This window comes from Oxyura jamaicensis, chromosome 3 (genome assembly GCF_011077185.1).
Source record: "Oxyura jamaicensis isolate SHBP4307 breed ruddy duck chromosome 3, BPBGC_Ojam_1.0, whole genome shotgun sequence".
NCBI classification, from domain to species: Eukaryota; Metazoa; Chordata; class Aves; order Anseriformes; family Anatidae; genus Oxyura; species Oxyura jamaicensis.
In genome coordinates this window covers 15,262,753-15,276,269 of record NC_048895.1, presented here as the reverse complement: position 1 = coordinate 15,276,269, position 13,517 = coordinate 15,262,753, and the positions used below count along the sequence as shown (strand labels likewise).

Genomic DNA, 13,517 nt, shown 5'->3' with positions numbered 1-13,517 from the left:
TGCATAGATGCTTGTAGTATAGATGATGTGTTTTTATGTGTCAGGCTGACAAAAGACACAACCCTAGATTCCACTTCAGTCTGAATACTTTTTTATGGGTACATTAAGGAGTCAGAGTGTTAATATGGGTCAGCATCTCTGTGCCAGTTGTGTAGCCTGTTGCTTCAACAGCTGTGACTGCAATGTTTAAAGCCCCAGAAACGAGAGTGTTTTGAGTATAGTGTGGTGCTGTAGCCTGTGCTGAACCTCCTAAAATTACACTTCATAAATAATGGGAAAAGGGAGGTAGTGTCTACTTCCACGTTTATACCAATTTTGTCAAGTAAAAGTAACATCATCAGAGAGAACTTCAGACTGATAGTTCTCTGAGATGTGTAGAGTTCATGTTGAATGCTATCGAACCTTTCTACGATCAGCATGTTTGCTGTGCTATGCTAAAGGAGATACATTGGAGGCCTTGTTCCCTTCTACGCGACACTTGGTGCACGTGAGCAGCTGGCTGGATTCTCAGTCTGGCAGAAACCAGGGTCCCAGAAATGAGCATCTCAGCAGTGGGATGACCCTGCTTTTGAAGAACATTTGCTCTGATCCTTTAAAGGATCTACCTGCAATTTGTTGTTTAGATCACGACCCAGGTCATTTTGGAGTGGGCTTCCACTTGTATGAAAATAAGCATTTGTCAGATCACACATGCTTTTAGGGTGTCAAGTAAATCAGTTATAAGATCAGTTTGCTTGAATAAATGAAAACTTATGTTTTGGAAAAGAAGAAAAAAAGATCAGCATTAGTTTTGTTAATCAGGATGTATGTTAAACTGGCAAGGATGAACATGGGGGTGAGAGACATGCTTTTTTGTCTTTTGCTTTTCTGTTTCAGATTTTTATGAAACCAGATTTTGCCTTGGAAGATTCATTAACATTTAATGCCGTTTTACCATGGTCCCATTTTAGTACTGCTGGTGGAAAAGGAAATCGTGACGCAGCTTCCTCCAAGTTACTTCAAGAAAAGGTAAGAATTTGATGCAACGTGTCATTATACATTCTAGCTGTTACTACAAAGAAGCTATTGGCAGCCAAGTCCATTGCTGCTGTCCTGTACTAGCTGCTGAGACATCAGTACTGGGGACTTCAGCAACGTTGGTTTTACATCAGGTTACACATCGTTAGTAAAAAAAAAGCGTGAACCTTTTTCCCTTTTAAATAAATGTATCTATCAAATCTGTGTGGGGGAAAAAATGCATATAGCATAATAATTGGCTAATGATTGCTAAAACTGAATGAAGCAGGTATACACTGAGAACTTCAAGATGTGAAGCTCTTTGCTAGGGAGGAAGAGCAATTCCATGAGAAGTGTAAGCTAGAGGTTTTAGGACATCTGCTAAGACTAGTGGGATCTCATGTCTCAGGAAAACTCCAAGGCACTGTGTTTTCTGTGCTAAAAGAAATGCTAAATACCAAGCTTTTGTATGTCAGGAACTTCTCTTACCTTTTGTTATGTCATCTTTTTGCATTTCACAAAGGACTTCTGTATGCTGGAGAGCAAGAAAGCAGAGCTGCTTCATTCATATTGGAAACACAAGTCTTTGCTTATTTTTATTTTTATTTTTTTTTTAGAGTTATGTATTCAGTACAGAAATCCCTTAATGAATCACTTTTAAGGTATAAGTACTCATGAAGTAGTTACAGAAAATCAAAATAATTTTGGAGCCTATTCTAACTTTAATTTTCCTTCCTGCTTAACCTACTAAAGCTTCTGGGAACTGGCATTAAAAAAAAAAAGAACTTTAAAAAAAATAAAGTGAGGTGACTTGGAAAAAAATAACATCTGGAAGATGTTTCCAAATTTCCAGGTATTAGTCTTCCTGCTTTCCCTACAGGTCAGGAGGGACAGGCAGGCCCTGCTTTAAGATAGCTGATAACTTGCTCCTTCATTGCTTTATCCTCACACACCTAGAGGAGGCTTTTGGCAAAACTCCTTTGGAGCTTTTGGCACTTGCTGTCTGAAGTTGAAAAAACAGTGTCTGGCTCATGCTCAAAACTTCCAGAGTGTGCCTGGGTGAAGGGCTGACAGCAGCAGGATGGACACTCAGCAGGGACTTGAGTGAAGGAGACCCAGAGCCCACTTTGCAGCAGAATGAAAGTAAGGTTATAAATAGCTGTGAGCCATGCTTTTTTAGAGAGAGGATTGAAATATCTAAATAACATAAAGCAGTTCTGTTGCCTCCAAAGCCTCATGTGTGGCAACCAAATTATTAGTTTCATGCTACTAGAATTGCCCCAAATTTTATATTACTTGTTTTAAAGGCTTTGAACTGGCCAAAATTTGTTCACACTTACCAGGTGTAAATATGTGTTCTGCTGCCCAAATTTCATCCTTAGCTCCAGGCACAATCTTCAGCAGGATTTGGAAAACCCTGCCATAAGCGCACACATTTAGGCTATTGCTGCTCATCTGCTTGAACAACTTCCCCCTGATATTTGTCCATCTTACTTCCTATTTCCTGCCCTATGTTGGGACTGTCAGCTCTTTGAGGCAGGTAGTATTGCTTTGTTCTGTTTGTTCTATAGAGCTTGGCATAGTGAAAGGGCCTGGGGCATCTGGATGTGGCAATCACGTAAATAAATGATCATAATAACCCTTTCTCTGATCCCTGTGTCACAGCCTGTCTTGGCTTCTCCCATGGGCTAGGTGTGTCACAGCTGGTTGGTGGAGGACATTTTTGATTAAATGTTGTACAAAAAAAGATGGCTTTGCATATTGCATAAATCCCCAGCATTAAATATATGCAAGATGAAAATAGCTATAAGACAGAAACATTTCTCTGTTTTTTTTCCCCCTCAATTTCTGGATGGGTCTTTTGAAATTCAGTGTGATGTTTGAGTACATGGCAGCTCCCAAAAAAACAGGTCATCTGAGTATTAGCATTCAGATGAGCATCCTAATGCCTCAGTCCTTTGAGTTTGCGTATTCAGCGTAAGCCAGAACACAGAGCTTTTGCAGCTCAACTGATCAGGCCAACCCAGTGGCCTGGTAACACAAAGAATTTTAATTTGTTTGACACAAAGAATTTGAATCTTGGGTTCCAAACATGTAGGTATGCTCTGTCTCTGGGAGTCCCACAGTGCCAGCACACATGAAATAACCTTAGCAGGAGCTCCAGCTGGCTGGCAAAAAGCAACTGCAGCCAGACATCTCCTGAGGATTTTTCTATAAAGATGATTCTACAGCCTTTTAACTGGGCAGACCCAGAGCCGTGCCATCAAGCGCCGTCATGATGCATCTTTATCAACTTGAATGGCTCTAAGTACGCAGTATATTTGCACACATTCTTACTTGCAAGCTAACCCCTGTGGTACAAAAGCCTGGGTATTTTAAAACTATTTGGCTTTCTATCTCCTCATTTTCAAGCAGGAAAGGCATCTGGTCGACCTTCCCAAAGTGATTTTTTGAGCTCATTTAGAAGCAAATGAACAAACCACAACAGGTGGTATTTGCTTGCTACTCTGACAAAGGGTTTAAATTTAATATTATAGCATTTTTGGTTATTAGCAAAATGTCCTTGTGATACAATAAGACATTTCGGTTGTACTCTCAATGTATGTTTTCATGATGATAAACATGCCAAGCCATAACAATTTCCCTTTCCATCTTTCCAGCTGAGCCATTATCTGGACATCGTGGAAGTCAATATTGCTCATCAGATTTCTCTGCGCTCTGAAGCATTTTTTCATGCAATGACCTCTCAGCATGAGTTGCAGGACTACCTCAGGAAAACCTCCCAGGCTGTAAAATTACTTAGAGAGAAAATCTCCAAAATTGATAAAGTGATGTGTGAAGGATCACTTCGAGTTTTAAGACTGTCGCTCACAAGAAATAACTGTATAAAAGCATACAATAAACTGAAGCTAATGGCTACTGTACACCAAACACAGCCCACGGTACAGTTGCTGTTGTCCACTTCTGAGTTTGTTGGAGCTTTGGACTTAATAGCAACAACACAGGAGGTGTTGCAGCAAGAACTTCAAGGCATTCACAGTTTCCGGTAGGTAACCATCTAGGAAATTAATAAAAAGCAAACAGAGCTAGAGAGTGTCGAGTATATTCTTCTGGCTGATGTGGGTTGTTTTACCTGTTTGCTCATTCTTAGAGGACATGGTACAAAAAGTACAGCATGTAAGTAAAGCATATGTAGTGTGACTGCTGCATGTGCCAGATATATTTTATTTTGGTGAACTTTTAATATTGAGATGCTCTGGACTCCAGTCTTGTCTACAGGTGGTTTAGGGATGCAGTGACTGGACCTTCATCTTGCAGGGTTTGTAGCCCAGAGCTGAGAGGTGTTTCTAAGTGGTGGTCTGCAAGTGTCATGCAGAGTAGGTCTGCCTCCAGCCTGTCCTCGTGCTGGAAGAAGCTTTGCAAGCAAAAGCCAGCAAGAACCTGTCAAACCATGGCTCAAAACTTGGTCTGAGGCTGACAGCTGGTCAGGTGGGACATGTTCAGCAGCATGTCCTCTTGGGGAGAGCTGTATTTACCATGGCCAAGGGTGCATCCTCTTGAGAGGAGTTCATCCTACTGACAAATCCAGTTCTATAAGCTGCTGGGGTTGGGGAAAAAACAGTGGGAAGGTCCTGCCTGAGCTCCTGCTGCTGGTTTTTCACCTGTGTTTGCTACAGTCATGGGAGTTAGTGAGCCCAGGGTCCCGTGCTGGTTGCTGCTGTTAATGGTGGATGCTCAGAGCTCCATTTGGGAGATGGTGCTGCACTGGGCAGGGTCCTCTGTGATATGCAGGAGCGTCAGTACATCAGAATCCTTTTAGATGGTGCAAAATAAGCTGTCATAACTGCTGTGTTCACTACAACAGTGTCATATGCAAAGCTGCCACTGTGATATGATGCTGGTAGAAGTAGTGTATGTTAAATAGGCTCGGAGACTTGTATTAGCCAGTTGAGGAGCTGTCTACTTAGTTTCATAAGTTGATGCTATTTTTCTGTTTGGTTTTGAGGTTTTGTGGTTCCTGCAACCCAATGGTTTCCAGTTTTTGTAATTAAAAATGTGGTTGTTGCTCAATAACTGCAACATGAATATTGAGAACTTTATACGGTTACTACTGTGGTCCATCTGTGCTGACAAGCTCCTCTTCTAACACCCCTTCTAGCTGGTTCAGAAAAAGTCAAATTTTATGTAGAAGAAACTCAGAAAAATCTTTAAAAGAAAAATATCCCACTTTTTTTTTAAGCTAATAAACTTGACCAAGTCATATTTGTATTTATGTTACTGATACTGAGCGCACTTCTACAAACCTGAGACATCAATCAGAATTAGCTTTCTTCTGCAATCAGGTAAGCTAAGTTACCTGCAATATTAGCAGAGGGCGCAGTTATGTTGTCAAACTTGATGTTCCAAGAATGTGTCGTTATTTTAAATTCATAAGCAGATGTGGTACATACTTAGAGGTAAATAACTTGTCTATAAAAAGTGATTTCTGTGAATAATGCCTAGTTGGTTGGAATGGTTGAATTGAAAAATTATTTATTTATTTTAAAAAGTTTTATGAGTGGGAAATGTCCTCTCTGCCTTGGATAGTAAAGGTTCAGAAAGCTGAATTAAATGCAGCCTCACTCCTCAGCCCCACCAGGGATGCAAACGCAGCTCTGTGTCTCTGACAAACCCAGCACGCTTGCTCCCAAGTCTTACAATAGCCTCTGTGTATTGCATGTCTGGAGAAATAATGTGCAATAAAAAGATGGGGATCTTGATGAAAACTGCTCAGTGGAATGTTGGTTTTGAAAACAATCATAATAAATTAATGCCATACACAAATACTTCAGCTTTTTTCCACAGAATCCTGAATGGCTGTTTGTGGTTTGCCGTGAGCACGAATGCTGCGGTTGGCAAGTGAGATTAAATACCTGTTTTATCTGGAAGAGAGAGAAGTTTCTAAATAATTGCTATCTTCTTTTTTTGTTCTTGAAATATTCAGTATCATTTTTTTTCCACAACCAAACAAAACAAACTTGTTGCTTTAGTGTATTGTGTGCGACAGCTTGCAGAGTTGGTTGTTAAACAGATCTTGTTAGCTTTAAATCAAGTCATGCTGCAGCACCGTTCAATGCAAATCGGTGTCTTTAATATAGGTTAATATCCCCAGTGATTATATGTATTGATTATAGCATTATGATTGTTCCTAGCTACTATTGTAGGGTAGAATTACAGTTTTAGAGCTCTTTAACATTTGCATGTTTATCTTTTTAATTAAAAAGATGAACAAACAACGTGTTAATTAAATTGCAAAGCTATACTGCCAGTTTTTATGTTGTTTTTACAATCTTTGTTTGGGGTGTTGGAGATCCAGTACGTTTTTACACGGGTGTGTTGGCAAATCAGACTTCATACAGCAAAACACAGATGCCTGGAAGCACTGTTCTCATCTGTGTATTTTTAATGAATTTTTGCCCTGCACTAACAATTTTACTTAAGGGAATTGTAGTCAAACTACAGTTGTCCAGCTCTTGTTGGATGTTTCCATACTTATGAAGCACGAGAGGGTAGGTTACGTTGGGTGTAAATACATGGGGTTGATTTTTACAGTTACTTGGTGATCTCAGTGGTCAGTGGAAGCCAAAAAGCTAGGAGAGTTTGGCATCTCTGAAGTTCCCAATTTTGTTTTTACTCTGCTAAAAGTCTCTCTAGCTGCACAACTTCTAAAGACCAGTCGACATGCCTGATGTGAGAAATTCCCTTGTGGCTTTGCATGAAAACAGTTTGCAAAATATGGTTTAAAATCCCCAATATAAGTAAAAGTATTTTTAAATTTCAATGCTATAAAAGTAACAAATTTGAAAATTCTTCTGTGTTTTCTGAAAGCCATCCTGTCATGTGAAGCTGCTCCTGTATCTCAGTCATGTAAAGGAAATATCTTGACCGTATTAAAAGCTCACATGTTTGAAGTGGAAGAATATTCAGCAAAAGAAGCATTTCTTTTTTTTTTAACAGTCAAGCGCTGAGTATTCTTGTTCCTGGTTCCCTTCATTGGGAAGAGAGGGTACTCAGCATCTTCTGACAAAGTCTTGCATCCAATTTTAATGTTCGATTAACATTCAAGTCCATATGTTTTTGCTGCAAGGTGATGGTGCCTCTGAAAAATGTGTGGTTTCAGCTGCTCTACGAACTGAGAGATTTGTACCTCCCATTAAGCCAGCATTGATTGCATGGAAATTACCTGCTGGGTGGTTATTTTCTTCAACTGTGAACTAATGATTCATTTTCAGGTTGATTATTTAGCTCATATCTCAATGGCTGTTTTTTCTTAGGCATCTTGGCTCACAGCTTTGTGAACTGGAAAAGCTGATAGATAAAATGATGATTGCAGAGTTTTCAACTTATGCTCGCAATGATTTAAATAGACCCCTAGAAGATGATTGCCAAATTCTAGAAGAGGTATGTCTGTTATTGAAATAAACTGTCTGATGAATATGTTTGCATCTGTAACATCCTTAATTAGCACCAACTAATTCATTCGGGTCCCTAGTAGCAACGTTATCATTTTGCACAATTTTTCATCCAAATTCTCCCCACACCTCTTTGTACTTGATCTAATTCAATAATTGTAACTAACCATATGGAACTGCAATCCAGTCCTGCTTTATTTTTATTTATTTTTTTTTTGAAATAATCAGTTCTATTTTAAATGTATAGTGAGTTTTAGTTTGGACACTTCATGAACCTCAACGTGTCAGTGGAAGAGAACATGGACCCTCCTATCTGCTTGACCGTAACAATTCAGTTTTGCAGTGAAAGTTGTACATGTTGTTCTTATTCTGTCTCCCTATGCACTTACAGGTGCTTATATCAAGCATTTGCAGGGTGTCTTCCTTTGAAGATCACAAATTTCTGAAGACAAAGCTATAGTGATTTGCTTTTGAGCCACGCAAAGATTTTTCTGTATTTTAACTGTACAATTCTGCCATAATTGCTAGATCCTACGACTGTTTAGTCTTGTATAATCCGTGGGTTTCATGAAATGTGGCAAATGGCAGTAGCATTTAAATATTCCCATTTCTGCCCTGCAGTTTCTCCCTGTCTCGATGCTGCGATGTGGTAGCCTCTCACTTGTGCTGGTGCAATTGTGTTGAGCGTCATTCTTGCTTGCGGTAAGGAAGCTCATTAATCTTAGGAAATGCGTATGTTTTCAAGCACAATTGCATGAGCACAACTGAGGAACAGGAATGAAAATAACTGTGAGGAAGAGACTCCGTTGGCTGGTATTGCCACAGGAAACTTTGTACGGTTAAACCATAGCGTTAGTCTCAAGGCACTGGACTGATATAAATCCTGTCCACTATGTGTTTGATACGTCAACTCTTACTGCTGTGCAGATTCTTAAAATTGTTTCTTGTTTTCATCTTGATGGTTTTAGTGTGTTTCTTTTTCTTGATAGGAGAGACTTGTATCACTAGTATTTGGACTTTTAAAGCAGAGAAATCTCAATTTTTATGAAATATATGGAGATGAAATGATTATTACCGCAAAGAACATAATTAAACAGGTAAGCCAAATGTTTCAAACTCATCTGACAAGGTTGTCTCAACGTCTTAAAAATGTTTTTTGTTGTTGTTGTTTAAGTAGTTAAGAACAACTTTGAAATGCTTCGGTGGTGAATGATCTCATGTTTAGAGCAGCTGAGCTTACAAACACAAAGGACTTCCTGAAGCACAAAAGTCTGTTTGCAGAGAAGACCTTCTGCAAGGAGTAGGTACAAGTAGCACAAGTATGGCCGAAGATCACAGCTTTCTCTATGTGATTGCCATTATTCCGAATCCACTGATTTTAGCTTTTCTTTTCTCTTTTAGCACACAGCTTTCCCAAAGCGTATAGCTGTGTCATAATACTGTTTCAAAAAAAAACAACCAAACAAAAAACACCAACAAATCAAAACAAAAACAACCAACCATTGGGTTCTTGGCATAAGCACATAACAAAGAACCAAAAAACATCCCATTTCAAAAAAAAAATCACCAGCAGATGATACACAAAACATTACTTGCCTCAGTGCTAGCCCAGACCTAGTATAGGCACATGATTAAAAGCTGGAAAACATCCCTGCCTTTTCTGAAGAGAGCAAGGTGAGTTAACGACAAAGGTAGAAGTGCTTGCCTGTAAGAGTTACTTCAAAAATGAATCTTTGTCCACATTAGTATGATTGCATGCCACTTAAGGCAGTGTATCTGTATTTTCAAACCAAAAGTCTTGGTAGATAAAAACAGTCAAAAGCAAAAAATGAACAAACGACTCCAGTTGTCTTCTCTGGAGAAAAATGCATGGATTGTTTTGAACAGGGACGTGATGGCTTTTGTTTACAAACAAAAACTTAGGCTGAACTTGGAACGTGTTTGGAATTTCATTTTTACTCGTTTGTTTGTTTGCATGTACATGTGGGATGTTGTGTAGGGGTGGGTTTTCTCCCCCTTAAAGAGACATGATTATTTCAAGAGTCAGGTTGTGATGCGTTAGCAGCCACCTGTGATTTGTATCCCAAGGACTGGGAGACGGTTAGGTGGTGGGTTTGCCTTTAGAGTTCACAGCTGTGTTGTGAGTCAGACTGGGAGCTTCCCCAGCTTTTAAAAGTTTGGAATTCTTTTAATTCTTATTATTTTAAAGGTTTTGTTTTAAGCCAGATTAGCTGCCCGAGTCCATCTCGGACTGCAGCCCCGTGGTTCTGTTGATCTGGTTGTGCAGGGTGGGTGTAGATAACAAGCCAGCGTTGCTGATGCTTGTGGTGGCGGAATGAGAAGACAAAGATGTGTGTGACTGCACCACCCCTTCATGTAAGGACTTGGCTATGATACAAGTCCTTTCTCACTTGACAACAACACAGTTTAGATTTAGAGGCCCATGCCTCTTGCTGCTGGTTCTCTTCCCACCTGAAAGCAGTGGGAAGCTGGGCTGGGTCACTGCCCAGCTCCCTGAAAGCTCAGCGGCAGGTGGGAGCAAGCAATGCTTTCTAGTCATGCTGTGTTACTGTAAGCGTGGAAAAACAAGGGCATACACCTTCTGTGTACAGCTGCATGAATGGGGAACACCAGGAGAAACCTGTTATCTGCCCATCAGTCTCCTGCTTTTTCACTTGCCAATGTAGGCAGTCACGAGGAGACCTTATTCCCTTTAAATTCTGCTTGCTCAGATAGTGGGCAGGTAGCACTCTGTTTTCCTGCTCACCTTCAGCCATGCATTGTTTTCCCCGTTCTGCTGGGAATATTTGTCTCTACATTGTGATTTTTCAGTTGCCCCCTCTGTTCAGTAATAGATGAAGTTTAATCAACTTCCAATAAAAGTTTCTATTAAATAAGGAAAAGTAACAGGCTCAGAGTATTTCTTCACAGCTTGTGGAATATGTTTGCATCATTGTGGCCTGTTGTCTGAGCTTTTAAAGACATCTTTCCTTAATAGAGGAAATCTTTTCCCTCCCATGTCTCAAATGTGTTTCCTGTTTGGTCACACTGCTGGGCTGCTTTGGTCAGTACTTCAGTAGCTCTTTACTGCCAGGCAGGTGGAAGAGCAGAGATTTGTAAGCACTTAACTCACTGCATAGTTCAGGAACAAGGTCTGTTTTCAAGAAGCTTCTGTACTGACCACCATTACGCAAAGCTCAGGTAAAATCAGTGTAGCTTGAGTTGGCTGCCGTCACTCACTGCTTGGGTTGTACACATACATGTAAAGGCAAGATGAGTCCGTATGCTGCTGACTCATTTCATCAGGTTATTGATTGACATTTGGAAGAAAACCCCTACTTCAATCTAAACGAAGTTAATTTGTACCATGGGCTTACAAGACAAGTAACGCAAAAAGAGATCAGTGAGCAAATCGCTGTAAAACAATAGATGGGTTTGGAATGAAAATCGATCGTTCTGGAGACCTGAAGAAGCCGTCCAGTTTCACGTGTGCTAGCTGAAAGTGGTACCCCACAGCATCCTTTAAGGAAAGGCCACAGCACAGCAATAAGCGTGGAGAAATCTGGCAACAGAGGTCCTCTGTATTGTGCAACTAGATGTTGGGGGGGTTGTCTTGTCGTTTTTTTGTTTTGCTTTTGTTGATTTTTTTTTTTTCCATAGAGGAACAAGCTGTTAAATGATACATGTCTTTCCTTTTTGGTTTTCTTTTTCCTTATTTAAGGTTTACTGTGCATGCTATGAAATTCAGCAGCAGTTAGAAGCTAAGATCTTTTTTTTGTTTTGTTTTTCCCCTTTAAATTTGACAGTGTGTGGTTAATACGGTATCGCAGATAGAAGAAATAGATACAGAAGTGGTTGTTAAGTAAGTATACAGCTAGATTATTTTTTTTGTGGTGGGTGGGGGACAGGAGATGGATGCTTGTAGCACAGATAAATTAACCGTTCTAATTTTTGCTTCAATTTCCCTATCACCAAGGATTACCCTTCTGTTTCACCTTAAGCCTTTGCTCCTGTCTGCCTCTGCGAGGATATTGCATATTCCTTTTCTCCTCCAGACTCTAATGCTACAAATCTTTCCCTTAAGTTAAAGTTACTTTGGGAATAAATACTAAAATTCTCTGACCCTCATTGCATGAAGCCTAAACGACCACATGTAGGCATATATTAACTACCTGAAGGCATTCCCTGTTGTAATAACCTGGGATTTTGTACCAAAATGTGTCAGTAGTTTCAATGCCTCCATACGAATGAGAATAGGAGCTACCTGGAGAGGAGATCAGGCAACACCAGCTCTCAGAAATGGGCTGGCAGGACTCTCACAGAGCCCAGCAGAGGCAAATGCCACATCCTGTTCCTTGGAGGGAGCAACCCTTTGCTAGATGAGAGGCAGGGGCTGGCTGGCTTTGGAGCTGTAGAAAAGGGTGGCTGTGGACCAGCAGCACCTCCTTGCAGCTGCAGCCTGGGCTGTGTTAGCACAGCCAGCGGGTCAAGGAAAATGATCCTTCCCCTCTGTTGGCACTTGTGAGGCTGCATCTGGTGGCTGTGCTCAGTTTTGGACTTCCCAGTACAAGAATTGAGGCATTGAGATCCAGCAGAGGGCAGTGCTCAAAGGAGCTGGGTTTGTTCTGCCTCAGGAGTGGAGAGCTGAGGGCTGAGCTGCCTGCAGCTACCCGGTGGGAGAGTTCTGGCAGAGACGGAGACAGAGCCAAGCTCCTCTGAGAGGTGGGCAAGGGGAGGGCGAGGGGCAAGCAGGGAACAAGATGGAAGCTGAGAAGTGCTAATTGAATCTTAGGAAACACAGGTTTTACTGTAAGGGTGGTCAGACCTTGGAAAAGAGTCCCAGACTGGCTGTGAGATCTGTGTCCTGGCACATACTCAACCCTTTTCTGGGCATGGCCCTGAACAGCCTGATCTAGTTGGACCTGCATTGAGCAGGGTTTGGACACGGGATCTTCAGAGGTCCCAGCTCTGGAGTACTCCCCAGCCTCTGTTTTTCTGTGGCTCTGATTCCTTTGGCTCAGTAGGGTTACCCCAAAACAGCAAAACCAAGCAGACTAGTTGATAAAGCAAAGTGAGCAGCAGAATCTGCATGGTGTTCATGCTGAAACTGAGGAAAGACTGGGCAGGGCATCATTTTAAAATATTTGGATATTTGTTCACCATTCTCCAGAGTTTACTATTCTGCAACTAGGCCCTAACTCTGTAGTAGAGGGTTTAACTTTTGTTTGGCCAATGACTTTTCTGCCCTCTGCTGCAAAGAGCTGACTTGCACTTTAATAGCAGAAGTGGTCTCATTGCAATGCAGCAAAATGGGCTTAAGAACACGGCTTTTGTAATACTTGCAAAATGTTTTTATTTATTTTTTCTGTGGTCTAATTTTTTCTACATGATTTGTGAAACTGTTATTAACTCCCTCCCTTGATACTAACACATACTTAACCTTGGGGGGAAGAGCACTATGCCCTGGAAAAGCTAAATGGTAAATGTGAGGCTTTTGATTCCCTAACATGATCTGTTTTTATGCGCCCCCTTCCCCATTCCATTTGCATACACTGTGTTAATCATGACTGTTGTTAGGTGATGTCTGTTGTCTTGCCAGATAAAAGTTTGCACAGTTTTCCTTGTATTTACAATTCCACTTGTAGCATAGTTTTGTTCTTTATGGTTAGTAAACATTTGCTGTTTACTGAATACTGCTCTTTTTCTAGGCTTGCGGACCAGATAAGGATGATGAATTTTCCTCAGTGGTTTGACTTACTGCAGGAAATTTTCTCTAAGTTTACCATCTTCCTCAAGAGAATAAAGGTAAGACGTTCATTTACCGAGATTTTCACCTAGCTGGTTCAGACGTGACATGGCGTGAAGTCACTTTCCATTTGAAGTTTCAAGGTGTTCATTTTGATTATAGAGTTCAAACTTCTGATTGAAAGAGGGATATGTGAGTATCGGCATCCAGGGCAGAAATGATTAGTGCTAACAAAGAAAGCATTGGCCAGGAGATAATACCTCTTGTAGCGTGATTACATCCATTTCAGGCTGCTGAGGATTAGGGCAGAACTTTTGTATGTG

The 13,517-nt window shown here is 40.7% G+C and overlaps 1 protein-coding gene across 3 annotated transcripts in view; it reads left to right on the top strand.

The window, feature by feature from the left end:
* VPS54 (VPS54 subunit of GARP complex) overlaps positions 1 to 13,517 on the top strand; it is a 49,568-nt gene that overhangs the window by 15,629 nt on the left and 20,422 nt on the right. For all 3 annotated transcript variants that reach the window (XM_035323365.1, XM_035323366.1, XM_035323367.1), the window contains 6 exons: positions 877 to 1,008; positions 3,657 to 4,042; positions 7,311 to 7,437; positions 8,438 to 8,545; positions 11,255 to 11,310; positions 13,157 to 13,253. In XM_035323365.1, coding sequence (XP_035179256.1) covers positions 877 to 1,008; positions 3,657 to 4,042; positions 7,311 to 7,437; positions 8,438 to 8,545; positions 11,255 to 11,310; positions 13,157 to 13,253 — 906 coding nt within the window. The remainder of the gene's footprint in view (positions 1 to 876; positions 1,009 to 3,656; positions 4,043 to 7,310; positions 7,438 to 8,437; positions 8,546 to 11,254; positions 11,311 to 13,156; positions 13,254 to 13,517) is intronic.